The sequence below is a fragment of the Hakea prostrata genome, chromosome 4 (genome assembly GCF_041222555.1).
Source record: "Hakea prostrata isolate BN-2017 chromosome 4, UWA_Hpros_2, whole genome shotgun sequence".
NCBI lineage: Eukaryota > Viridiplantae > Streptophyta > Magnoliopsida > Proteales > Proteaceae > Hakea > Hakea prostrata.
The window spans coordinates 3,481,790-3,507,083 of NC_142603.1; the positions used below are offsets into that span (position 1 = coordinate 3,481,790).

The 25,294-nt window shown below is 38.2% G+C and overlaps 2 protein-coding genes across 3 annotated transcripts; one reads left to right on the top strand and one right to left on the bottom strand.

The window, feature by feature from the left end:
• Positions 1 to 1,950: 1,950 nt before the first annotated feature.
• Positions 1,951 to 9,084, bottom strand: LOC149017118 (Xanthine/uracil permease family protein). Of its 2 annotated transcripts, XM_089151442.1 has the most exons (10): positions 7,691 to 9,079; positions 7,182 to 7,279; positions 6,918 to 7,088; positions 6,266 to 6,366; positions 4,574 to 4,709; positions 4,404 to 4,454; positions 3,906 to 4,193; positions 3,367 to 3,601; positions 2,991 to 3,271; positions 1,951 to 2,412 (listed from the first exon to the last, which is right to left on the bottom strand). In XM_089151442.1, exons 1-10 carry the CDS (start codon positions 8,364 to 8,366, stop codon positions 2,191 to 2,193), a joined length of 2,259 nt encoding a protein of 752 aa, XP_089007568.1. In that variant the 5' UTR covers positions 8,367 to 9,079; the 3' UTR covers positions 1,951 to 2,190. The 2 variants fall into 2 exon arrangements, with proteins under 2 accessions (XP_089007568.1, XP_089007569.1); XM_089151443.1 differs by lacking the exon at positions 6,918 to 7,088 and having other exon boundaries at positions 7,691 to 9,084.
• A 2,004-nt stretch (positions 9,085 to 11,088) lies between these two features.
• Positions 11,089 to 25,186, top strand: LOC149017119 (suppressor-like protein). The gene is made up of 5 exons (XM_089151444.1): positions 11,089 to 12,386; positions 12,900 to 13,229; positions 18,297 to 18,430; positions 19,651 to 19,817; positions 24,116 to 25,186. The coding sequence occupies exons 1-5, from the start codon at positions 11,221 to 11,223 to the stop codon at positions 24,293 to 24,295; spliced, it is 1,977 nt and encodes a 658-aa protein (XP_089007570.1). The 5' UTR covers positions 11,089 to 11,220; the 3' UTR covers positions 24,296 to 25,186.
• Positions 25,187 to 25,294: the final 108 nt, after the last annotated feature.

Below are 25,294 nucleotides of genomic sequence, written 5' to 3' on the forward strand. Positions count from 1 at the left end.
CCTGTTATCCCTAAATATCTTCTCTTCTCTGCCTTTTCCTTCTTCTACTCCGGCAACCCTTGCTGACCTACACAGGGAGATGCCTGAACCCCTGAATGACGATCTTTGGCGATTTTAAACGAATCGTTACGATGTGATCGAGAGACCGTTCATGATTCTGAACGGAGAAGATGGTACTGTGAGGAATCAGCCACAAGAGAGAGGCGTCGGTTGAGTTGCTTCATCGTTTTGCAGAGAAAAAATAAAAAATTAAAAAAAAGAAGAAGAAGAAAGCGAAGACCAAAAAAGATGGAAGCTGAGAGAGTGAAGAGAGAAATGAGAGAAGTGAAGAGGCATGGTGGGCGTGAGGGAATTTAAATGTGAAAAGGAATTATTAAAAATAAAACAAAATTTGTTTGAACGGCACTTTCCGCTGCAAATGAAGTCGTCGGAAGAGATAAATTTGCATTTTTCAGAAGATCACCTTCAACTCCCAGGGACTTCGATGAGCGAGAAAACGAATTTCTATTGGATTCCAGATATCGACATGGATAACCTCCAACAAACCTTATTCGAAGGCGTTGTTCAAATAGAGTTTCTTTTAGACCAATTTAATGAGACACGTCTCTGGCTACCCTTTCAAAGCTAACATGCATGAAGAACCCCCATTATTTAACAAGTGGGTTCCTCTTCCACAGGAGAAACAGAGCTAACTCAGAATCATCAGCAATGGACCAGTCTTCTCTGTTATCAGAAATGGTTAAAGGTTCCGTCGATTACAGAGGTCAACCGGCGATTAGATCCGAAACAGGCCGAACGAGATCTGCCGTTCTCATCTTCCGTAAGTGTTGATTAATTCCATTTCCATTCTCTTTCCTTCTTTCCTTCATTTCTCAATCGATCGAAATGTTCTTTTCTGGATTTCTTAGTTGTTGAGATCGCAGAGAAGTTATCTTTTAATGGAATTAGTTCACATTTCACAGCAAAAAATGAAATGAGATTGGTTGCCGGAGCAGAAGAGGATGAAGGCAGAGATAGCCGGCGAGGAGTTAGGGTATTTAGGGATGAAACGGTTAAGAGTTGTAAAATTGTTAACTATAAGATTAGAATAAAGACATGTTTTCATTATCCAACGGTCAACTGGAGGCAACATGAAGGTGTCAGAACTGGAGGTGATAAAAATTCCAAATTTCGTGAAAACCTGGGAATTTTGGTGGAAACTTGGGATTTTTTCCTGTAAATTTTGTAACTTTTCTAAATTTTCAATTTTTTTGTTTATTTCATATTTCCCTAAATACCACGACAAATACCACTTCCATCAGGACTTCCCTATCCAAAATGCATATTCCCTCAGGTTGGTTATCTTAAGTATATTAATGATCAGACTCATAAAGTTGTTGATTACTTTGACAATCATAGGCATAAAATGTCATGGGATGTCTATGTTCGTTGGTTGGAGGAGAGGATGTTACAAGCATAGACTATGCCGCTTAGTACTACTCAGCTCACAAGATGAATCCACTTGATACTCCTCTTAGCACTAAGTTGTATTTTTTTTTTTATTGTAAACTATTTTGAAGTTAGAAATTATACATTGAATGTTATGTGCTTAAGTAGTTAAGTTTATAATGTATTTTTCAGACAACTCTACATTGATGTTATGTACATTGAATGACATATTTACATTGATTTTTTTTAGTAAAATACAACCAATGTGTTTTTTATACTCTAACTAGCTTAAATACAGAATTCCACCCCAAAATACTCTCTAAAATCTGCTGAAACTTGATGTCGAATCTTGTACGAAAAAATCATCGATTTCCTCAAAATTTCCCAAGGTTCCACTTAAGTTTCCCATTTTCACCCAATCAAAACTTGAGTTTTCCTCAATTTTTTTACCATGACTAGTAGCTGCTGATATAATACTTTCTGGTTTCACCTATCAAGCCTTCAAACATACAAAGAATCAAGTTAAACAAATTTCTTTGAAAGAACCTGTGTTTACCATTCAATGTAACTTGGGGTCCCCAATTTTGTTCTTACATGTGAAAATCCCTTATGTAATAAATTAAGATATGTGTAAAAGAAAACCACAAACACAAAGAATTTCCTTTCTCCAACTTTCTACAACCCTGCCCTCTTCAAAAATTGATGTGAAATGTGAAATTTCACCAAAAAACATAAACATAGTGGCCCATGCTGAATGTAATATCATGCACCAACACATTTTGCCCACTGAAAAAACCGGCCAACTTTTTTTGGAAGGGAATAATCTGCATGAAGAGATGGATCATTTGTGAGGTCCTCAGCACTCGACCATACATAAACTCCTCGTTCTTGCCGATTGCCAGGAACAGTGTTGTCCAGTATAAACGCCAGCAAGAATGCCACCACCATGTTAAGTGATAGAAGACCATTGATAGCAAAATCAAGCTGACAACCATCACCAATACAACAAAAACAAGTCACCTTCAGTAAAACACAAAGAGAAAACTGCCCTGGGTTTAAAATAAGATAAAATTAGCTTTCCTCCAACCAGAAGATGTGATGCTCATCTTTTCCTAGTGATACATGGTGGGTAAGACCTATGCACATGTTCTTCAATGGATGCATGCTGGACAGATCATGTGAGAGAAAAGAAAACTTAACCTACAATGGACCCAGATGTATTACAATAATATGTAAATTGACTTTCATGCACTTTTTTAAACTGTAAACCTAACCTACATTGCTTTTATTTCTTTCCAGAAAATATTCAATGCTTTTATTTCGGAAAACTAGAAAGTAGATTTCCACAAAATGGCATAAATTTCAGTTAGAAAGTTAAAGGAGTGGGGGGTTTGGGGAGACCACAATCAAATGGTATTTTGATGATTTTCAGATTGTGGTAGACTTAGCAGGTGCCCACGAGTGGGCAATGAGTGTTTAAAGCTGTATGTGAGTCAGTTTGGAGCACTGACATGATGATATGAAGGTGCAAAAAGTGGGTGAAAAGCTTATATTTTGCTTACTTCTCTACTACCAGTGTGAACTGGTCCATTTGAAGCTGCTCCATAAGGAACAAAATAACTTGGCAGTATGAAGCTGATGTTTGCCTGGTACTGTTGGAAATATGCAGGAATGGATAAAGATAGAAACAAGGAAACACCAACTATTGTAATATTCCTGAAGCTTGCTGCTTGACTATACTGCAATGTTGATAAACCCAATGCCACAATTAGTCCCCAGATGAAACAGAGTATAGAAGCTGCCAAAGCTTGTGGTATTGAAGCTAGAAGGGCACCCACTTTCCCTATCAAACAAAAGTAGAAACGCATCAATACACTGCAACACAGCTGGACACATTTAATACAATCATAATGCATAAATAAATACTTCTACATTCACCTATGAATGAGAAGAAGATCAAAAATACTGCTCCGAGCTCTACAACTCTTCGACTTGCCACTTTTGTAATGTCAATGGTATGCAAATTCTCTGTCAAGGTTGTTGAACCAGTGCCCGTGCCCCAAAGTCCAGCTAGTATACTACAAAAGCCTTCCATTCCTATTCCTCTGCTAACAATTCCTGGTGTCGGGGGCCTTGAATGAACTAGTAAAGATGCAGAGTGATATGTCCCAACCTGGTGGAGTAACACCAATGCACAACAGTTAGATGTAAAGCAGCCACATCAATTTTGAAGTGTTGAGTTGTATAACATTTCTGTATTGTTTGCTCTCCATGCCACTCTTTTCTCCTATATCATAATTTTTTCCTGCCCTCCCCCTCCCCAAAAAAAAAAAAAAAAAAACCACGAAAAGGAAAAAAAATGAAAAGTTCTCCCTCCTCTAGCTGGTGATCAGATGGGATTCATCAAAAACTACTTTAGTGTTACACACTTCATTTTGTACATATCTATTCTCACAGAGGAGTTACAAAACACCCACCGAATCAACTGTTGCAACAAGTGACACAATGATCATGATCATGGAAGTCCTCAAGTGAAATGAAGGAATACCCCATTGTAAAGGGTATGGAACTCGAACCCAAGCAGCATTTCTCCATGCACTGGAAGCATCTGTTCGACAATGCTTCATGGTATATGCATGCTTTCTACATGAATTAGATAAGATGTTTGAACTAGGTATGTCAGGGCTGCAGCCTTTGTAGTTGTAAGCTCCACCTGCTGTCAAAAAGAATGCATATGCCCATACTATTGCAACACTAAGGGGAACCTGCAATAGTTGATAATGCCAGAAAAGCTTATTTAGAGAAAATGGCAGTGAAGCAAGTTTCTTTCATTTCTTAGGTAACTGAAAAGGAAAAGATATAAACAACTTCAGCTGCATGAGGCAGAGAAGGTATATATGCTTAGTTGACATTAATACATGGGTAAGGCCAGTCAATTTTTCAAAGAATCAACAAAGTGAAAGACTGAATCATACCGCATAGACCCAGAATATCTGATGTCCAAATATGCAAACTTTTCGAAGGTACTGAAACCATATTAAAATGAAATGGAGAGTGAATGCTACAAGTATAATGGGAATACTTTTATTCAATAGAAAATAACCATAAGTCTGTTTGAAAAAAGGCCACTCGGAATGTTGCTTACCAGACTGAAAATAAGAACTAGAAGTATTAGGGGAAGGCTGATTTCTACGCAGCTACCAGCTTGAGGAAATCCATACGAAAAAAATGCTAAGCCTACCGCAGCAACAGTCGGCACAACTACAATTGGGTTTATGAATCTGCAACAGAAAAATTATACTTAACAACCAATAACAAGTTACATGATTACATACAACCTACTATGTATATAACTGTAATAATTTGTTGCATTATGTGTTAGACAACATTGAAGGAGTAACCACAATGGTGTAGCTGCTCAGGAGAAGTGCTACCTTCTGGAAGATGTTCACATTCAGACATTCAGTCACATATATGCTCACTTTGGTCTTGAAATCCTCTTAGAGACATTTACACTAGAATTAGTTTTATAGTTTTAAGGCCCAGGAGACCATCTTCTTTCAACGAGGCACTTAAGATTGCCAAAGGCTACTAAAAGTGTAAATTTGTCTAAGGCGGCTTAGCGATTAATCTCTAGCAACAATCTTTTGCTATGTACAAGTAAATTTTCTTAAAGATTAGACATTCCTGCAAATACAATAAATATATAGTCGGGTAAAAACATGATCTACTAACAATCGTGGCAACATCAACTAAACAGAAAGCTAGGAGTCAAGATTACCTAAAACAATCCAACCTAAGATCGAAAAGGATAACCCAGTGCATGCCTCAAATGGTAGAAGCCCAAACATAAACAAGTTCTTGGCCTTCAAAGGTGTTCAATAGGTGGTTCTTCAAAAAATCTTTCATTATCATTCATACATGAACTAGCAAATGACAGCCAAAATCAGTTCCCACAAGTCTCTCTTCTCCAAGGTTCTGGAACGTTGCAAATAGAACCTTTTAAGTTGTTTGATAAAGTGGAGTAGGGAAACAAAGATAGTAAGAGAGTTTGTATATTGTAAGGAGATCAATAACTATGCAGCATTCATGAACGTATTTCTGAGTTTTCAATTTGTGGACTGACAATTTACCAGAGTTCATGATAGATTTTCACAAGCAGTCTCCAGTTGTACTCAAACCTTCTTGTATATTCTAGGTCATTATGTAAATTCTTTTCAGTATTTTTGCATTATCATTTCTTTCTCTTTCGTTCCAATGCATTTTTGTTTAATATTATTTAATAACACCAACTTAATATTGTAGCTTTTGCAGTAAGGTTTGTCTAGATACGAAGAGTCCTTAAAATGGAGACCTTATTCAAATTAGAAGGGCCTGCATGAAGTGAGACTTTTAATCAAAACCTGTTGTAAAACTTTGCACCCCACCCCAGAAAAACAGGAAAAGGAGTGAACAAGAAACTTCTTAACATGGCAATACCAGATGTTTTCAACAGTGGCAATTGCCACAACTGTATTCTAAATGTTTAAGATATGACTTAGAGCTCACAAACCACACTAAAATCAGTGCAGCAAAGGAATCTAACATGACATGGAATTGTATTGTTGCGATAAGAAACTCTCTTATTAAAAGGTACATTTCTTCAAGAACTTTGACGTAAAAAAGTTGTCAGTAAAATTTTTTTTCCAGGTGAATGATGGACAGATTTTAATTGCTTCCACAGTCGCAATCGAGAGAATGTAATACATTGGCAAAAGAACATATAAGTAGCACAAGAAAACTTCAGGATAGACATTTTTCAGAAAATAGACTTTCAGAAGGTTCTGAAAATATATACCTCAGAAGAAAATACATTAGACCGCTATATCCCAGGAAGCTCTGGAAAATTGAACCAATAATAATTGCCCCTTGTAGTTCTTTCATTATGTGCCTAAATTTCTGAAATAATAGAAGTACCAATTGCAATTGCGCTTAGTTAAGTGAAACTCATGGACAAAAGGAGCAAAATATATGAACAATTTTTCCAGTAGAAAAAAATGTAAGAACATGAATTATCTAGAAGATGATCTCTAGGAGACCATTTTAACGGATCAATTGCCTGATTGTTTTACTCAATTCAGGACATTATTCGTCTCAGTTCACTTGAGAAGATCAATTGTGAATGGTTGACACATTCTCATAATCTCATCCATAAATAATTAAAAGAAATAAGCTTTTGTCTTTCTCAGGATATCAAGATTCTGATAAATACAAAGTATTAGAGAAGCATTCCTACAACTATAAGAAACTTTATCTACTAAATGATCCCACGAGACATCTGAACTTTTTCATAGGAATCAAGGGAAAAACAAACAAAACAAATTGACATGGAAGACATCTAGTTTTTTGAGAAATTACATTTTAAACATCAAATACTTGCAAAATTCTAAAATTCCTAGTATCTGATGGTAAAATTGCATGTATTGTATGTGGTTGTGGAAGAAACTTACATGTTCAGTAAGATTTCGGTAATCTTGAGAGTTTATGATAACTAAAGCTGGGGCAAGGTATGCAAATGAACTTCCTTGAACCAAAGGAAGACGAGTTCCAAAGTAGGTGTGTAGTATTGTAGTAATGCCAGATATCAGAAGCATTGTGGAAATCACAGTGGCAGTATCCTTCTGTTGTCAGTATTAGCCCCAAAAAAAGGGGGGAAAAAGTTCAGTACTACACATCATATTAGAGAGCAAGCAAACATCATTCAGAACACTTACATCAGTTCCACCCATGGCTGGTACCATGACTAAGGGGATGAAGATAAGTGAACCAGCCAATGACAAATAGTGCTGTAAACCATAATACACAAGCCGGACTGCAGTTGGAAACAAAGAAAAATTCAGTAATAATAATTATATGCCATTGAAATTTGTACTAGAACTCTGAGTGGTGTCCATAGAAGTCTGATCATGTTTTCTTTTTCTTCAGATTTACTTATTTGCGAGTAAAGAAGAATAACATCCTCACTCCAACGGCAAACTTAGAGAGATATTCGTTTGGAGTAGAGTAACATCTTTGGTCAGGTAAGAGACTTGAAAAAAATATTTTCATATATATAACTTCTTTGAAAATCACTTTATCAAAATTTACCTCATTCTGATAAGTGTTTATATCACATATTTGTCTAAGTTTCAGGTTTCTGTCAAGATTTCCAGCACAATCCATACAGTAGCCATCCCGTTACAATAACTCAGGACAGAGCAAACATGAAAGATAGTAAACTCACCAGGTCCCGGGTTTTCTCTGAGCCCACACTTAATCTGGGATGTACTGCGCAGACCCCAGAGACTAGTTTCTGCAGTATCTGGAGAAACATCAATTTCCACTTCCCTGTCGATTTTGTTATCGTCTTTCTTTGTATCTATAATCAGAGGAACCTCTGGAGTTTCCTGTCTAGTCCTTCCTGCATTTCCATGTCCATTACCATTCAAATCAAATCTCTGGTCGTCTTCATTTGTACCCAATATAGGTTCAAGTCTTCTCTTCTGTGTTTCAACTCTTTCTGTGTCGTTCCTCAAACCGTTACCAGCGTTACTTTCATTCTTCCTTCCATTCCCAGTAGCAGAAACGGGCTCAATTTCAGCTCCTCTGTTCCCTGTAGTACGACCCAAAATGGGATCGATTTCAATTTTCGGCGAAGATCCTTCTCTCCTGTCAAGGCCCTTCTCTAAATCTAGCCCACCACTTCCATTCTTCTCTTTGGAGTCTCTCTGGCTTGCATTGGATGCTGTTTCTCCTGAAAAATAACCAGTCCTCCTCGCCCATGATTTCAGGTCTCTCGGATTGTGATCAGCTCTTGGTACGAAAGGCTCGACCTTAGGGGGCCAGGAGCCGAGTTTCGGTCGTCCCTTATCTTTGTCCACCTTCTTCTCCTTGTTTTTTGAATTCGACCCTCCTTCCATAAGAGCTTTAGTTCAACTTGGTAAGAATGGAAACCTCTCAAGGAAGCATAGAAATGACCATTGAGTAGAAGACGTGCTCTGTGGACAGAAAGAACCAGGAGGAACTAAAGAAAGTGCAAATCAGATCGAGAAGGTAATGGCCTAAAAGAATGGGGGAGAGGATACTATAATTTGTTTTCTCTTCTTCCCCAGGAATCAAGTGAAGTTGATGACGCTTGGAGTAAGTGAAGGGAGTGAGGTTGAGATGACAGGAGAACTAACACCAAGCATTGGCATCTTTTTTTGCTGTTGGTTGCTAGTTTGTTGCGGCTCAGCAGTTGCCATCGGTTGGTGGAACAGTCTCCCAACTTATCTTAATATCTTCTTCCATGCTCTGTAGAAAACAACCAGGGTTTTATTTAATCCATAAATCTTAATTAAACGGCGGCCATTAACAAAATCGTCCCTTGCTACTTTGGCAGGCAAAGAGAAAAAGAGATATCTTACCATTGAAGTTCCTGGTGGATTAATGACGTTCTTGTCTCTCTCTTCACTCTCTACCAAACGACTCCTGAGTGTGTAGTAAACGTTTCGATGTTTTTGATTCGACAAACCCACTGATGTGGAGCCCAATCTCTTTCTGCAAAACCTCCAAAAAGTTGCTATAGTGCCGTTAACACCAATTTCGAAAAGTAGATCAAAGCAATAGTTCATTGCCTGCCGCATGGAACAAGAATCTGTGCAAATGGCCATTGAAAGTTACAGGAAAGAGAGAACCCATCTCTACCTTTTTAAAAATTTTTCCAATGTAAGGTCAGAAGATTAATGGTAATCTTAATCCAAATGCTATCTAATAATCCAACTCATTCACTTTTGAATTTTTTTTTCTTTTCTCCACCCACCTTCTAAGCAAAGAAGTTCACAATATCATGATTGACACTAGACAGACGAAAACAAAGATAAGGAAAAGCAAGAGAAAGAAGGGAAGTGAAGTGACTGCGAAGTTTTGGAATTACCATGAGTGATTCTTCTGTTTTAATTTGAAAAAAAAAATACATAGTGGTTAGGATAATCGATTGCGTTCTACTTCCAAAACATTCACCAAACGAGCAAGAACTAAGAAGACAAGCAACGAAATGAGAAATTTAATTAGTGGCAGGTGATACTAGTGGTTGCATTGATTACAGTTGCTGATGCTTTCATGCAGGTATTGTTTTTTGTAATCAAATCGTACAACCGACGTTTAATGCTAAAATTGCTGACTCCAGAAATTCTAATTCTACGCTTATTGTTAAGTTTGTTACCATGGAAGCAGTAGTCATGTCATGTTTGTTACCATAGAAGCAGTAGTCAGAAATTCTACAGTTCTTGTTAAATTTGTTACCATGGAACTATCGAAGTAGGGCCCAGATGGGATTGAATGTTTTTTTTCATTCGAGAAAGAGAGAGTGAATATCGGATAACTGTGGAAAAGTGTGAGGGGAAAAACTAGGGATTTAACGAAAACCATTAGAAAATGATTAATAATGACATTTGTACTTATTATCTTTATCTTAAATTTTTATTTTTAATCTTTTGACTGGTCAAATAATGGTATTTCACATGTAAAGTGAGAGAAATAACAAAAAATATAGGTATAGTTTAAATTTTCAAAAAAATTCGAGGGCCATGGCCCCAATCCCAAGTGGCTCCACCATTGTATGGAAGGGTTACTCAGCAGCTCTTCTTAATGAACAGGCCATGTGTTCTTGATACTCAATAATTCTTAGAGTCCCACTCCAAATAGATAGTTGAGATTAATACATCTACTGCACTGAAATGGGATGGAACCAAATGAGGCATTAGAATCGTGTTTCGAAGTAGTGACCAGGTTCCAATATTGGCAACTTCATAAATGTAGAGTTTGATGATATCCTAACAAGTGAAGCAATATCAGTTGACAAGGCATCCTAGATGTTATAGTGGAATCAAATGATCGGACCACCCTTATTTTTAGCAGACAGCAGAATTTTCACTCCCAGTTGATTTCACTGGAGTGTTTAATATAAGGTTTACAGTTTTTGCAGGAAAAAAAAAAGAAAAGAAAAAGAATCGAATGATCTGCCTAGAACTTAGAAGATGAGTACTTTTCTTTTTCTTATGTTCCTAAGATTTGCAACAATTTTGCTGATTTCCTAGTCCCAAAATTTTAGTTTAATCTAGGCAAGACTACGTGATGAAATTCCAATCCCTAGTTTTATGAATTGCGCTCTCTTCTTTCGGATATGCCTAAAGGACTGTTGAAGAAATTTACACACATACTCCAAGTTAATTGGCAAAAAACAAAGACACCCTAAAACTATGATGAATTAGCCATTAATCCCCCAAAATACCTTTTAATACACTCTGTTAGAAAAATCTGTTAAGTCATAATTATATAATTTAATATTTTTTTAGTTATCCTTAATCACTTGTGACTTTACAATGTTACCCTTAGTAAAATAGAATCCAAAATTTATTTTCTTCCTCCTGTTATATAAGATACAAAATAATACACTAATATCAATGTAGGGTTACGAGATATGATCCGGATGATGAACCGTGAGTGCTCTCCGTTACGGGAGATGATACGGATGATCCGGATGATGAACCGTAATTTATCACGTAACCCTGTTCCGGTTCGGTCGCACGCTCGCTAAACCCTAGACTCTATGGGTCAACCTGACCTTTTGGAACCGATACAGGAAGTGAGGAAGATGGGTCGGTCTCTCTCGAAGGCATAACGTGGACTCATGTATTGGCGGTTTGTGCGTCTCTTGGGCTCGACGAGAAAGAACCTTCAAGAATTTTAAACGTCTTAACAGAGGTAGACGAAGACGAAGAAAGAAAGGAAAATATGGCGGGAATTGCTGCAGAAAACGAACCAACCTCTGTTTTCTCTCACCTCAACTCCAGGCTCCCAGAAGACACCGTCTTCTATGCCATATTCCCTGATTTCTCCGTCAAGAAGAATGCTAACGACAACGATAATGAGCTATCAAATTCATGGCTTCGCTCACTTCATCTCCAAATTCTCGATATTGTTTCGCCGTACATCGAAGACTACATATGGCAGCACGAGCCCTTCAATCTCTCCATCTCCTGTGCTACTACTTCGAACTGTGTCTGCTCCAATCAAATCCCTCACCTTCACGGCAAAACTAGGTATGGTGATAACCTGGAAGACGAATGGTTCGTTGTCTTTCTCCTCTTCGAGATTACTCGCAGAATCCCCTCCGTTTCAGTTCGTGTTTGGGATACCGACGGTGAGTTTCTTCTCATCGAAGCAGCTTTCTCTCTCCCCCGCTGGATTAAGCCGGATAACAGTTTGAATAGAGTTTTCGTAAGGCAGGGGGAACTTCACATTATTCCCAGAAAAAGGTTCCCTTCGAATCCGAGCTTGTCTGAGTCGTTGTGTTTTTTGTCCACTGATAGCGGGGAGGCTCGGGCACCGGACTCTGTGCAGTTGGCTCTGAAGAACAGAATTTCTGCGTATCCGGGGAGAGCCCGGTCGAATTTGCATACAGTTAGGGTTAGGGTTCCGGTTTCTGTGGCGCAGGTGTTGAAGCATGAGCCTTGCTTGATTTCACTGGCAGTTGAAGGTTTCTACGACCGTGACATTGATTCCATGAAGTATGCCGCTCGGATGGAGAAGTTTTTGAGTGGTGGTACTGGAGAAGAGCTTGTTCAGGTGTCGGTTAGGATGTCAAGGGCGATGTATGCACAATTATTACAGCAGACGTTCCAGGCTCCCAAGTGTTACCCCATGCCTCCTAGAGCGGATACTTCTGCTTATATGGAAGCGGATCTGGGGATGAAGATCGCTTGTGGATTCGAGATGATTTATCAACAGAGGCGTCGTGAAGGGTCGGAGTTGATGGGGAGCACCTGGGATGCGTTCAGGAAGAGCTTAGAGCAAAGTGGGTACTTCAGAGAGCTTCTCCCTGGATCAAAAGAGTATCGCCAGCTCTTGGAAAATGCTCAAGAGTATTATCGAAACAGTTCCTTGTCCTCTAGGACCAGGTAATATGCTCTTCTTATCTGTCCGTTGCTAGTTTTCTTACTATTGTTAATAGTGAATTAATAAATAATGGTGACAGGGAGCCTTCTAGACTTTCAAAACCATAACATGATGTAGATTCACGTGTACATTCTTCTTCAGTTATCAGTGAAATAAGATTGGTCTAACACTCTAGGTTGTGGACTTACTCTGGGCTTTAAACACAGTCTGAATGGCATGTTAGGCTAAATGGTTGAACTCGTCTGTTAGGTTATCTGTCAAACATGTGCTGTTCATGGGACAGTCAGGGAGGAAAATTCTAAGTTAGTCTTCTTATGCCCTTTTCGATTAACACTAGAAAGCACTGATAAACTATGTAAGTGGCTTTTATAGCTTCTTAATGTTTAAATATTTGACCCAAATAAATGTTTAAATATAAATTTGTTATGTAGACTGAGAATATCATGATTTAAGATTCTGGTATTTTTGATCATTTATGCTGCTTAGTGGTTTTTAATTTACCCTGTGTGTTGCAGTGAAATGATGAATGCCCCTGTGAGACGCATTGATGAACTTCTTGCTTTACCCCATTCTGTGGATGACTTTAAGGGTCTGAACCTTCCTCCTTCAGATGATGATTCCTGGCTATATAGTGGCGAGGAAGAGTTAAATGATGCCCTTTTAGAGAGGCACAAAGAAATGGAACTGTATGAATCAAAACATAAAAAGAATGGTAAATCAAAAGACCAGGAGGAAGTTGGCCAATCTCAGTTAGATGATCATGGTATTGGTGAAATAGCCAATACAATGGAAAATTTTGTCCACAAAGTCTCAAGTTATGAAGGTGCAGAGGTTCCAGAAAACAGGTTTGTCCAATCTATCTTGATTTTGTAAAGTAGTCTAAGTTTGTCTGAACTTTGATGTATTATGACCTATTTGTTAGCTGCTTGGTAGTAAGTACACTTCTTTTAGTTGCATTTCTGTGTTTTCTCCTCCAATAAATTGAGAGATGCTTTTTGCCTCTCTTGTTATTGGGGGCTTCAAATGGTCTTTGTGAATTGCCAATACTTTTAAGTCTTTGATTTTGGTGAAGAGCAAATGCTAAAGCAACTAGAATGCTATCTGAAGTAGCTGGATATGATTAAGCTCCATTTATTTAGAGCTGTAGGCGCTGTGCACCAGTAAGCATTTTTTTATTTATTATTATCTAACCTAGGCCGGCTTCAGTCTTCCTCTGCCTTCTATTTACACCATGTCATTCCTTGGAACAGAGAGGGACCTGGAAATAGGTGCTTCTCGAGAAAGATAACATGTTAAACATTCACTCTTTCGACTAACATCCACTGGACATGATCTTGCACCTAAACTGAATATTTAATCGAGAGGAATTGTAATATGGATGAGGGGATGTGGTCATCAGACGAAGCTGAGGAAGAAAAAAGGGCAACTGGTAGGGGGGAATATGCTGGAACATTTCATCTGGGCCATTTAAGAATTCTGATCAGGGAAATTATCTGAGATGTGAATTTTTGCTTGAATAGAAAAATCTGCTAGTTTATATGAAAACTGAGCTATAAGCGTATGGCATGATGTGATGGTCTCAATTTAATGCAGTGTTTTGGAGGACAGGTTTCTAGCTGATCACATGTACATAAGAGGAATGGGAGTAAATGATACTTCTGTCCTTGTCATTTTAGTTGTCAAGATACACAAAAATATTATTGGCAACACGATTGAACAAGATGTTAACAGTATATGCTTAGGTATGACTTGTTGAACTTAATGAACCGTGTTCCTTGTATTCTTGAAAACATCCAAGCCATCCCTGCTAAAAATCTCCTTTTAAGTTGGAGCCCAGGATCTGATCTCTAAAATAGCTAAAGTAGTTCTTGGTTGGTAGGAGACAAACTAGAGGCCAATGAGCAGGATCTGCCCTGAACAGGCAGTTTGGCTAGGTCAAATTAGGGTTAGGGTTTTATGTCAATTTGATGAGGAGTCTATATTGAAGGTTATGAATTGGCAGGAGGGTTAGGGTTTTGAATTTTAGTTTAAAGGAAGATCAGGATATATATGGTCTAGGGCTTGCAACCATGATCGAGCTTCCCATTGGATTTGTGAGAAAGGAAATCCAATTTAGGTTGATTCTTGATGCTGGTTTGTCTATGGAGATTCCAGGGTTTGGGAATGAGGTTCAGAGATGGTGGAATTCTAGAGTTAGGTTGTTTAGAAGATTGCAAGAAGAGTGAATGGGGTTGGGAACGACCCATGCTTTGTTTCTTTTGATAGAGAAAGTCCTTGGACAGCGGCTTGTTTGAATTGAGATCTTGAATTAAAAAAAGTTCAGATCTTTGACAATAACGTGAATGAGAGCTTCAAAGAGATGCAGGTTTCACATAATAGGGTGTTAATCGGGTCAAATACTAATTTCGTTAAGTAAGTCACCTGAGGTGTTGATAGGTATGTGTCCCACATCAATGGTAAGATCATTTTCCAGCAAAGCGGGAACCGATATTGAATACCGTAATAATTGATGTAACCTAGGTTCTGGATTAGTGTTCAGGATCCGTCTTTACTTAGAACCAGCTATTAACTGGGCTAACCTTGGGGTTATGTTTTATCTATGTCCTAGATGGGATAGTTTTGGTAATAAAAAATAGGGCAATTCTAGGTTAACAAGGATCCCTACAGTGGTTGGTTCTATTTGGTAAATTGTGGCTTGTGTATGGAAAGGATTAGGGAATACCTGGGAAAACTAGGTTTTTACAATCCCTAGATGGATGAGATTGGGACTAAGGTTTCAGTCTCATGATATGGGAGAGATTCATATGGATGGGATGTGGTTTAACAATTAGGGAAAGGGTGGGAAGATTTTGAGAAGCTTGCGGTTAGAGGAAGAGGGGAGGGGAAGCTCACGGTTGGTTTTCTTGGTCTTCTTCTCTCTTTCTTGATCTCTTCTTTCTTTCTTTTTTTCTTTCCCAAACTGCTGCAAGATCAAGAAGGGCGCAAGAAAGAGGAAGGGAGTGGGGAAGGGTTGGGATAGGGATGCCGCAAGGGTTAGAAGAGGGGGGCGGGGATGGGGGCTTGCTGCGGCAAGGTGTAGGAAGAGGGAGTGATGGGAGCTTGCTGCTGCAGTGTTTAAGAGGGGCAAGGGCTTGCGCAAGAGTTAGGGTATGGGTGGAGGGGAGGGGCTGGGTTAGTACTTACTAGATGGGAGTGGTCTGGTACACTCACTAAGCTGCTGTAGGCTCTTGAGGTTGAGAAAGCTTGAAAACAATTTGCAGAAAATCACACTCAGCTGTGGGTATCTTCCTTGGAACCCACGACCTAATTCCTTTAATGCTTAATTGTATTAATCTAGACTAATCTTTACATGAGGGGGTGGCTTTCTTTTATAGCCAATTACAAAGAAGGAAAGACACTTGGTCTCAAAACTACTTGACTAACAACTTGGACTAAAAATGGGAATCCAACTTGGAATGGGAATCCCTTAACAACTACCAAATAAATAGCAACTTAATAACTAACCAACAACTAAAACCGGGGGTCTCTTGAGGACCACAAAAATTAACAAATAAAATAATAATTATCTAGAAGGAAAATGATTTCCAACTAGGACTCCCACTTGGACTAGAACTCTTTAATAAGTTACCATGACATGATCAACTAAAAAAATAAAAATAGAACTTGACTCCTAACAAGACACAGAATCTGACTGGACCAATGAGACCCCTAAGAAGGGTGTGAAGACGCCCAAGATACCCTCTGGGGCGTTCGGCCAGCTCTGGCTGCCGCATGTCTAGGGGGCTGTTTTGGGCCCAATTTCTGGTGTCCTTGGGCCTGCTACCCCTGGTTAAATAATAGTCTGGGCGAAACATTAAAGTGAATGCTTCGGTACCAATCCCACTATCCTTGATCAGACACAGGACAAATCTTCAACATAAAAGAAGAGAAGAGCAGCAAAAGCTTCCATTAACATCAAAATTCATCTTTAATGTTTACCTCCCTTGCAACCTTATATAAATGACTCAAATAAATCTTTTACTATAAAGTTTGGCCTAACCCAATTTTTAACGTGTTAGGTAATTTATACTAACTAGGAGCAGAATGGATTCCAAAGTTTTAACCCGGCCCACTCTACAGTTACTTGTAACTTAAATTGAACCATATAGAACCCATCAGTTGAACTAACCCAAACAAGAACCTGTCCAATTGAACTAACCAAAGACAACTTGAAAAACAGTCACGTAAAGAAACAAACTAGCTAATCCCGTATGCAACCTAATTACCCATATTTTAGGCGCATAGAAGTGGCAAATTACATAGAAAAACAGTGGGATCAAAGGCTTAACATGTATATGAACCCTGTTAGAAAACAAGCATTAAATAATCAAAACAGCAGCTGAACTTGAACAAAGAAAAGAGAGAAGAAGAAGAAGAGAAGAGAGATGAAGAACTAGTAGAAGAGGCTTGTGATTCTTGCTTAAAAGTTTAGAATCACAGAGCCCTTTTATTTATAGCTTCTAATGAATCTAATACAACTTGAGAGACAAGTAATTGCCCTCTAGAAAAAAGAAACAAAAAAATTACAACTTTAGTAACTTCCTAGCTCTAAAAATAGAAAGTTCTGAAAATAGAAACTACCACCAAAATAGAAACCTATGCTTTCCAAAAACTCCCAAAACTTATGTAGCAAGACTCCAACATTAGAAATGGAAAGTAGAATAACATCAATAGCATAATACTGTTCACGTAAACAGTACAAACAAAGTTACTGTTCATGTGAACAGTAAAAAGCAGATTTTACTATTCACGTGAACAGTACCGTGAACAGTAAAAAAACAGATTTTACTGTTCACGTGACTAGTGTCGTGAACAGTAAATATCCCAAGTCTATATACTTCAACAAATCCTATATCTGTTTTTAATCAAAAAAGCTCAATTTGGTGATGAATTTGTAAAATCAGCATGCATGAATCACCACTTTGAACTTCATGATTATAATTATTTGAAAGAGACAGGAACCACAATTTCCAATGACAGCATAAATTTATTACAGTTTCTAAACATTCAGGTTTGAAATTCAGGTGGATAATAAAGCACCATCGAAGTGTTTTTCTGAATATGGTGGAAGTTAATTCCATTGCAAATTCCTTTTATAGCCTCTTGGATCTAGAAAACTGCCATGTATTTTATCTGATATAGTCTTTTAGCCTGGGGAATCTAATGCCATCCCTTTCTGATATCTGCTATGGTCTTCGTTGGTTTACTTAGGCATCATTTGTTTGCTAGATAACAAGGAGTGGGGAAAATAAACATGTGGGACCCACATGTAATGGGGTTGGGGAATAGGAAAGGATTTTGTGGAAAAGTTGCAAATGTGGGTTCAACTTTTATTAGATCCCTCACTTCCCACAAAGTCCCCTAAATATGTGGAACTTTTAAAATTGTTGGGGTGGGAAAAGTGACATGCCACATCAGTAGACAAGCTTCTTTAACCTTAATTGAAGGAAGTTGGTCTGTCCACTTTCCCACTTCCATTGAACCCAACAAACCATGCTTTGGGATTTCATGGAAGAATTTACTTTTTTCCACCCCACTACAAATTCAACAAACAACCGATGCCCTATGCAACAGCTTTTTGCTTTCTAAGAAAGCATTCTGCCACTATCTTACACTCATGAATTTCATGTTTTGTCTTTTTTGGAAAGCTTTGTATCTTTTGGCATTGGCAACTCATCAACTTCATTTCTGATATCTCTGCCTTATCTGATTCTCAATGGAATCCTTTGCCCTCTCTCATGCTTGGTGCTTTTCAGTTATAAGTTTATAACTAACATACAGGGTGTTTGATATTTGGGAAGTGCATTTCTGTCTTTCTTTATATGCTTATAGAGGACTGCTGAGCTGAACATTTATTGCTTTTCCTTCTGAAGAGACTCCAAAGCGGTGGATCTTGATGTGGAGCGCTTTATTAGAGACATGGAACTGGCATTTGGACTTGAAGGTCAGAATCACATGGCTAATGCTTCTGGTAGTGAAGAAGGATCATCTTCTGATATGGATTATGGTAAATTCTATTTTTCATTGTGATTTCCAATTTTATTATTCTTTTCCCATTCCTTCTGCTTAATTCTTTGAATGACTAAATTTGAAACTTAGAATGGGATTTTTTCCGGGTTCTTTTTTTTTTTTTGGGGGGGGGGGGGGCATGCCCTGCATGATATATGGCAGAAGGGGCATGTGATGTCTCCTTTTGCAAGTTAGGTTAATTAGATGAAGATAATGCAATGCAAAGCCTTAGTTGTCTCACAGATCTTGGGATTGGTCTGGGTGATAGAATCTATCCTATTATACAACCGAGCACATATATTTATAATAAACCAAGATAGAATTACATGAGGAATAAGGCTCCTTATCTAATTAGGCTTAAAAGAAACTCACTTAAACCACATTGATAAGTAAAGACTTAAAACAGAAAGGAAACCATGATAAGGGGACTCCCCCAATTGTGTTAAGAGTATAATATATCACTTCGTCTCATATCTCTAGCACCCATCTCATGTTTTTACCCCTATTGTGCTTTGCCCCTTGTGCGCCCATCTCCAACAGTCCCTACCCTTGTCAATCTGCAACCCATCTCCCTTGCACACCCTGCCCCTCTCCCTTCCTTTGCTTAACCCTCTTCTCACCCAGCTCCCTGCCACCCCCCCCTTCTTTCGTGTCTACAGCTGGTGCAACTTTAGTTCCCCTTGCCAAAAGAAGCATGCCCGATGCTTCACTTCACCCTAGACTACTGGCCCTGCGCTACTCCAGCCATTAGAAGCTCCAGGCGTTGGCCAGCCTGAACATATTTGCCTTATTTTTCCTTACCTGCACTCTATGTAGTGTGAAGCAAAAGCAATAAGTGGTGGCTTGTCCATATTGTGACAAGACCTTCTTTGAGTTTGAAGCACACCAAGGGAACTGTATGTATTTTCATAGTTTGAGATTAGACTGCATTTTCCATTAGTTCTATAATTAGCCTTGCAAATAGCCTCCCTTTTTTTTTAAATGATGATGAAGTTTTATAATTTTATTCTGTAAAAGTCCAACATATTTGAGTAATTTAAAATTGGTGTAACATCTTTAATATGCTTCTTGGATTTACTTCACTTTATCAGGATGTGTATTGTATTTTATATTATCAATTTATTCAAACATATTGAAACATGTTTCAAAGCTATCTTGAGCTATCATTTTTTTTTTGGAGTTGTGGTCTTTCTTCTAATGTCGTTGAAAAACATGCAGATGAGTCTGAGGATGAGTCTCTGCATATGGATCCTTTGGAGTGTGGAAAGGGAAAAGAACTTAACTTTATGGATTCCTATTCTGATGCTCTGAATGAGGAACTGAAGACCACCACTCTCAAAAATAGTTTTGTTCGTGCTAGTGATCAATCCTCCAAAAATGATGAGGTAATTTCCTCTGGTTTACGCTGTTATCTTATACATGGTGTGGTGGACATATGATCATATTTTTTCCTTTTATGTTACTTGATCCTCGTCAGATGTGGCTGGCACTGCTGCTATTATGGTGATGAAAAAAAGACGTGAATTCTGTCCCTATCTTTTGGATTTCGTAAATATTGCAATGAGAAAAGTGTTTATAAATGAAGGGGATAAAATGAAATTTAACATTTTATGTACCAAAAAATTAAGTCCATATTTATTTTGCGCTTGTAATGAATGAATTAGTCAACGACATTCAAGACGAGGTCCCTTGGTGTATTTTTGTTGATGATATTGTGTTGATACATGATAGATGAGATTCAAGTGGGCATTAATACAAAGTTAGAATCATGGAGAGCTGCTTTGGAATCAAGAGACTATAAATTAAGTAGAACGAAGACATAATATCTAGTTTGTAACTTTAGTCATGATCGGGCAAAGATGAGGTGGTGAAACTTGACGATAAGGAGATTCCTCAGAGTGATTCTTTTAAGTGCTTAGGTTCAATCATAAATAAAATAGGTGATATAGAGGAAGATGTTTCCCAAATAATGAAAATAGGGTGGATGAAGTGGAGAAGTGCGTCCGGGGTCTTGTGTGATTGACGTATTCCATTAAATTTTAAAAGAAAATTCTATAGGACAAGGCTGTCGTTCGACTAACTATGATGTATGGTGCAGAGTGTTGGGCTGTTAAAAAGAATCATATAGATAAACTCAGTGTAACAGAAATGAGGGTGCTAAGATGGATGAGTGGCAAAATTATGAAGGATAAGATAAGGCATGATCATATTCAAGTTGGTCTAGGAGTTGCTCCCATAAGTGATAAGCTTTGAGAAAGTCGTTTGAAGTGGCTTAACCATGTTCAATGAAGACCTATAAATGCCCTGGATGAAGAAGTGATATAATCCAAATCCAGATTGAAGGAACTAGGAGAGCTAGGAGTAGACCTAAGATAACCTTAAGAGAAGTGGTGAGAAAGGATATGCATAGCTTAGGCTTTGTATAGCATGGCCTAAAAAATAACTGATTGGAAGGCAAGAATCCATGTAGCCAACCCCATTTAGTCGGGACAAGGCTTTGTTGTTGTTGTTGTATGTACTAAAAAATTAAATGAAATGCAAGGGAAGGGGATTTTTTTTTTTTTTGTTTGTTTTTTGGGGGGGGGGGGGGGGTGATTTTCAGCACCGCCCCTAGGTTACCCTCTAAAATTAATGCCATCCCAAATAATAAAGTATCAGTCACACCCCCTATTCCTAACACCATTAGTCTTGTATATCCATTTTATAGTATTACCTTTAAACCCCCCCCCCCCCACACACACACACAAAAAATAATAAAGTGAAAAAAATAGTAAAACTCATATGAAAAAAAAAAAAAAAAAAACAGAGGCACTGTTTCTGTGCTCTGTCTATAGTACGAGGACGGATTCGATTTCTTCTCCTATTAAACCCTCATCACCTCTTTAGAGGTCATACCCAGATGTCTATAGTAGTAAGGACTCTAGCCAGTAAGTAGGGTGCCATTGGGTCCAGATTGTTATTAGGACCTTAGATCTACCTTTTTTTTTTTTTTTTTTTTTTACTTGAATCATTATTTTGTGAGATATTGAAGAGTCCTCATTAGGATATGATTCCTAGGTTGTACGGGAATCCCCTAGTTTCAATTTGCTTCTTGTTAGGATTCTATCTACTCTTAGATTCCAAATTGGATCCTTTTAGGGTGAGATATGATAGAATCCTTTTTTGAATTAGAGTCTTTAGTCAAGTAAGACTTAGAATTAGAAGTAGATTGTTTGTTTGAAACCAAGTTGGTTTCCTTAGTTGAGTCCTAGTTTGAAGCCTCCATCCTCTGTAATTTCAAGTTGAATTGATTAATGAAATATCGATTGAGAGTTTGGAGACGAGCGTGGGTTACCTTTGGGGAAGCCTGCGGCAGCTATGTGAGTGTGTCTCCATCAGTCTTCTTCAAGCTCTAGCAGAACTTATTCAATTCCAGCAGCAGCCTTCCATTCTCAAGAAAGTACAAGTGTACAACCCACCCCTTCCCAACCCTGGACACCTTTAGGATTCCATCCCCTTCAATTCTAGTTAAACCCCTACTCTCCCCTAACCCTAAACCTTAGTTACAGCCCCTCCCCTTTGTCCTTTATTCTTCAATAGGGGGTATCATTAGACATTTGGATAACTCATGGAGTGGCATTAATATTAGTGGGTAAGAAGGGGTGGCGTTGAAAATTCATAACTGGAAACAGATAGAGAGTAATATAGCATCAAAACCAAACACAAATGGTGATTCCAAAAATAAACATTTTTGTTGTGTTTCTCCTCCACCCCCCCCCTCCCCCACCTCCTTTCTCTTTTTTGGAGTTAGTTTTTAAACCATGTGATGTCATGCCTTTTGGCCAAATCAAAGGTGAACTAGTTGATCGCAATTCCTTGTTTGGGTAAAGTTAGTCATTGCCATTTCTAAGGTAGAATAGGTTCAGCTAAGAACCGCTTTCCAGTCAGGTCAATGATTGGATGATGCAGAACATCAAATTGCAACAAAATTCAGAATTCATTACTTAGAGAATACAAACCAGACCAGCCAGTAGGATGACTCCTGATCCTGATCGAGTGGTGCTTGTAAGACAGAGAAGTTATGCTGGAAGTTTTTCTAAATACTAATAGTTCAATCAAGGGATGTGATACCAATTCCGAAATCGATAACTATGTCCTGCAGGCCAAACCAGGGGAATGCAACTAATGTTGAATTCAATGGAAGGCTATTGATGGTGGTATGCTGGAAGTTTGGTGAAATTTTGATGGGTAAAATGGAAGTTTTGAAGATGGAATAAAAATAGAAGGTATAGATTTATGGAAGAAATCAATTAATGGACGGTTGGAATGGTCTGCTTCAAAAGCCAGCAGAGCTCGAGGATGGAGATGGGTGGACCGTATGTTGCAGCCAACAGCCAAATCACAGCAGCGGCAGGCCTGTTCAAATGGGAGTACCAGCAGCAGCACCATCACCTTTGATGAGTGGGGATGGTCAGATTCACAGCATCTTTAATGGCTCTTTTCAGTAGTTGCAGCAGCTTCAATTATAATATCTGCCCAGGTGGATTTGATTGATAGGAGAAGAAACAAGTTAAAAAAGAAACTAGAAGGTAAAGAGGATTTGATTTAGGTCCTCTCAGTCAAGCTTCTTCAGCCCTGGGTTTTGGCTCTCACCACCGAGGCCTTAAATCCCTTCGTTGTTGCTCAGTTTGAGAATATTCTTTGCCCAAAGCAATATTTTTTAATAAGTTGTTCATAAGAGGGCTCTTCTTTTTTTTTTTTTTTTTTTTTTTTTTTTTTTTTTTTTTTTGGGGGGGGGGGGGGGGGGGGGGTTTGGCTGTAAGGCCTTTATATATTTAGGGGCAATTGTGCTTGCCTTTCAAGTAAGAAAAGTAGAGACAACTAAAAATAGGAACTTCTAGGCCTAAAATTATAAATCTGGAATTGGAAACTGGAGAGCCAAGGTAGTTAATTTCTGAAGTAGAGACTAGACTAAACTAAACTTCCACAACAAAATTGACCCTTGTAAAAGAGTTCGCAATATGGTCTGGTCTTGCACCTCAGAGGACCTAATGGATAGTGTTTTGGCCTTTTATCCCCTTCATGTTTTTCCTCCGTCAACACACTGTTAACACTATCACCATCATTATCATGTGAACTCCAAACATTCACTACCGTCACCCATTTAATAGTTCGATTCTTTGAAATCCAATTAACTATGAATTGAATCCTGCACATGAATGTGCTTGTAAGGTGGGTGCACTGAGGTTCCTACAAATTTTGTTCAAGTCTCAGGAGTCATTACTTGATAAGACATGGCAAATCTTCCAAATTTAATTCTGTTCAGCAATAGAGCAAACAATGTATTATTGTGTGCATGAATAGGTCTTGTTAGATCTTATTTGATGTCTGAATTTTCTTTTCATTGGCAATCATTTCCTGCCTCGTTAGCATCGTGATAGTAGAGCACAGTGTGTCTCAGCCCCTTCTGTCTTTAATATATTAAGTTCTAAAGTTTGAGGCATCTTAACTTGCTATAAGTTGCACATGGACTTGTTGCAAGTAGTGCTTCAGTTATGCATATCATATGTGATGTTGTGGAATACCTAGGCATGACCCTGGTAAACTCTAAACAACATACAGACTATGTTTGGTTTTGGATACAGCAGTTGATTAGTAACCTTGTCATTTTTTCTACTTGTTCATGTTTCGGTCTATAATGCAGGGACCATCAAATTCCATGAAGGAGATTGATGAAGACTTCACCCCAATTGATGTGGATGTGAATCTGGTGAAGAGCTTTCTAGATTCTTTTGCTTCTCAACAAGGCCTACCTGGTCCTGCTTCCAATATGCTTGGACTGATGGGACTACAGCTTCCACAAGATGAAATAAAGAAAAAATAACCCACTTGCCTCATGAGAGATGGGTCTTGTTAACATTGTGCCTGATATCATTTTGGTTCCATCTTCAGATGAGGCTTTTTACAGAGTATGACCTCGAATGGAGCTGATTTGAAGACAAGAATCCATCTGATCAACCCATGTAGTTGGGATAAGGTCGAGTAGGTTTTGGTGTGATATCACTTAGATCTTGGGATCCATCTTTCATTACAGCCTCCAGAGCAACTACTGACAAGTAGATCCCCTCGAAGGGGAAAAGGTAACTAGGGTCCTCTATACCGGCAATCCCAACATCTTCCCTTTCCTTGTTCCTGGCAATAATTATGCAACCATTTTTGTTTCAGTGGTAGATGTCAGTTTGTTTAGTATTATGCAAGTACCATGTAATTGTCTGCCGATATATGTTTGCACTTTCACATAGATGGAATATGTTTAGATGATCAAAAGAATGCTGAAAACAACTCACTGCATTGGTACCTAATTATGATGTGTGAGATTAAGCGTATAGGAATGTAATCTGAATGGTGAAATACTTTCGATGAGCCATGTTGGTTCCAGAAGGTCCACCGTCTAGAATGAATCTGCTCAGTGCAGTCTGGTGCATAAATTCCTTTTAATTCAAATTATTACCTTACAGTACCTTTTTTTAGGGCCTGTTTGGTTACATGAATCTTGAGATTTCAAATCTCTGGATTCATGAATCTGAGAATTATACCCGTTTGGTTGTGAAAATCTCTGGATTCGTGAAATCTAGAGATTCATCTTTTTACACTAAAAACGTGAATATGTAGATTTATGGGTATGAGATGAAATTCAGAGATTTCATTGTGACTATAAAAGCTCTAAACATTTGCGACTTCACAAAAGTCATGTCCACCAAATAGTTTTTTAGGATGAATCCACATATTTCATTCTACAACCAAACAGTTAATTTTAGGAATTGTGACTCCATAGATTTGAAATTTATAGATTTGAAATTAGATTTGAAATCTCTAGATTTTT

What these genes read in the sequence shown, in the direction of transcription:
- LOC149017118 (XM_089151442.1), bottom strand. Translation starts at nt 8,366, where the DNA reads ATGGAAGGAGGGTCGAATTCAAAAAACAAGGAGAAGAAGGTGGACAAA. An exon ending in TAGTTCTTATTTTCAGTCTG is followed by an intron (nt 4,455 to 4,573) that starts GTAAGCAACATT and finishes ATATGGTTTCAG; the next exon opens with TACCTTCGAAAAGTTTGCAT. An exon ending in TTGTTGCAACAGTTGATTCG is followed by an intron (nt 3,602 to 3,905) that starts GTGGGTGTTTTG and finishes TTACTCCACCAG; the next exon opens with GTTGGGACATATCACTCTGC.
- LOC149017119 (XM_089151444.1), top strand. Translation starts at nt 11,221, where the DNA reads ATGGCGGGAATTGCTGCAGAAAACGAACCAACCTCTGTTTTCTCTCAC. An exon ending in TCCTTGTCCTCTAGGACCAG is followed by an intron (nt 12,387 to 12,899) that starts GTAATATGCTCT and finishes TGTGTGTTGCAG; the next exon opens with TGAAATGATGAATGCCCCTG. An exon ending in AATCCTCCAAAAATGATGAG is followed by an intron (nt 19,818 to 24,115) that starts GTAATTTCCTCT and finishes TCTATAATGCAG; the next exon opens with GGACCATCAAATTCCATGAA.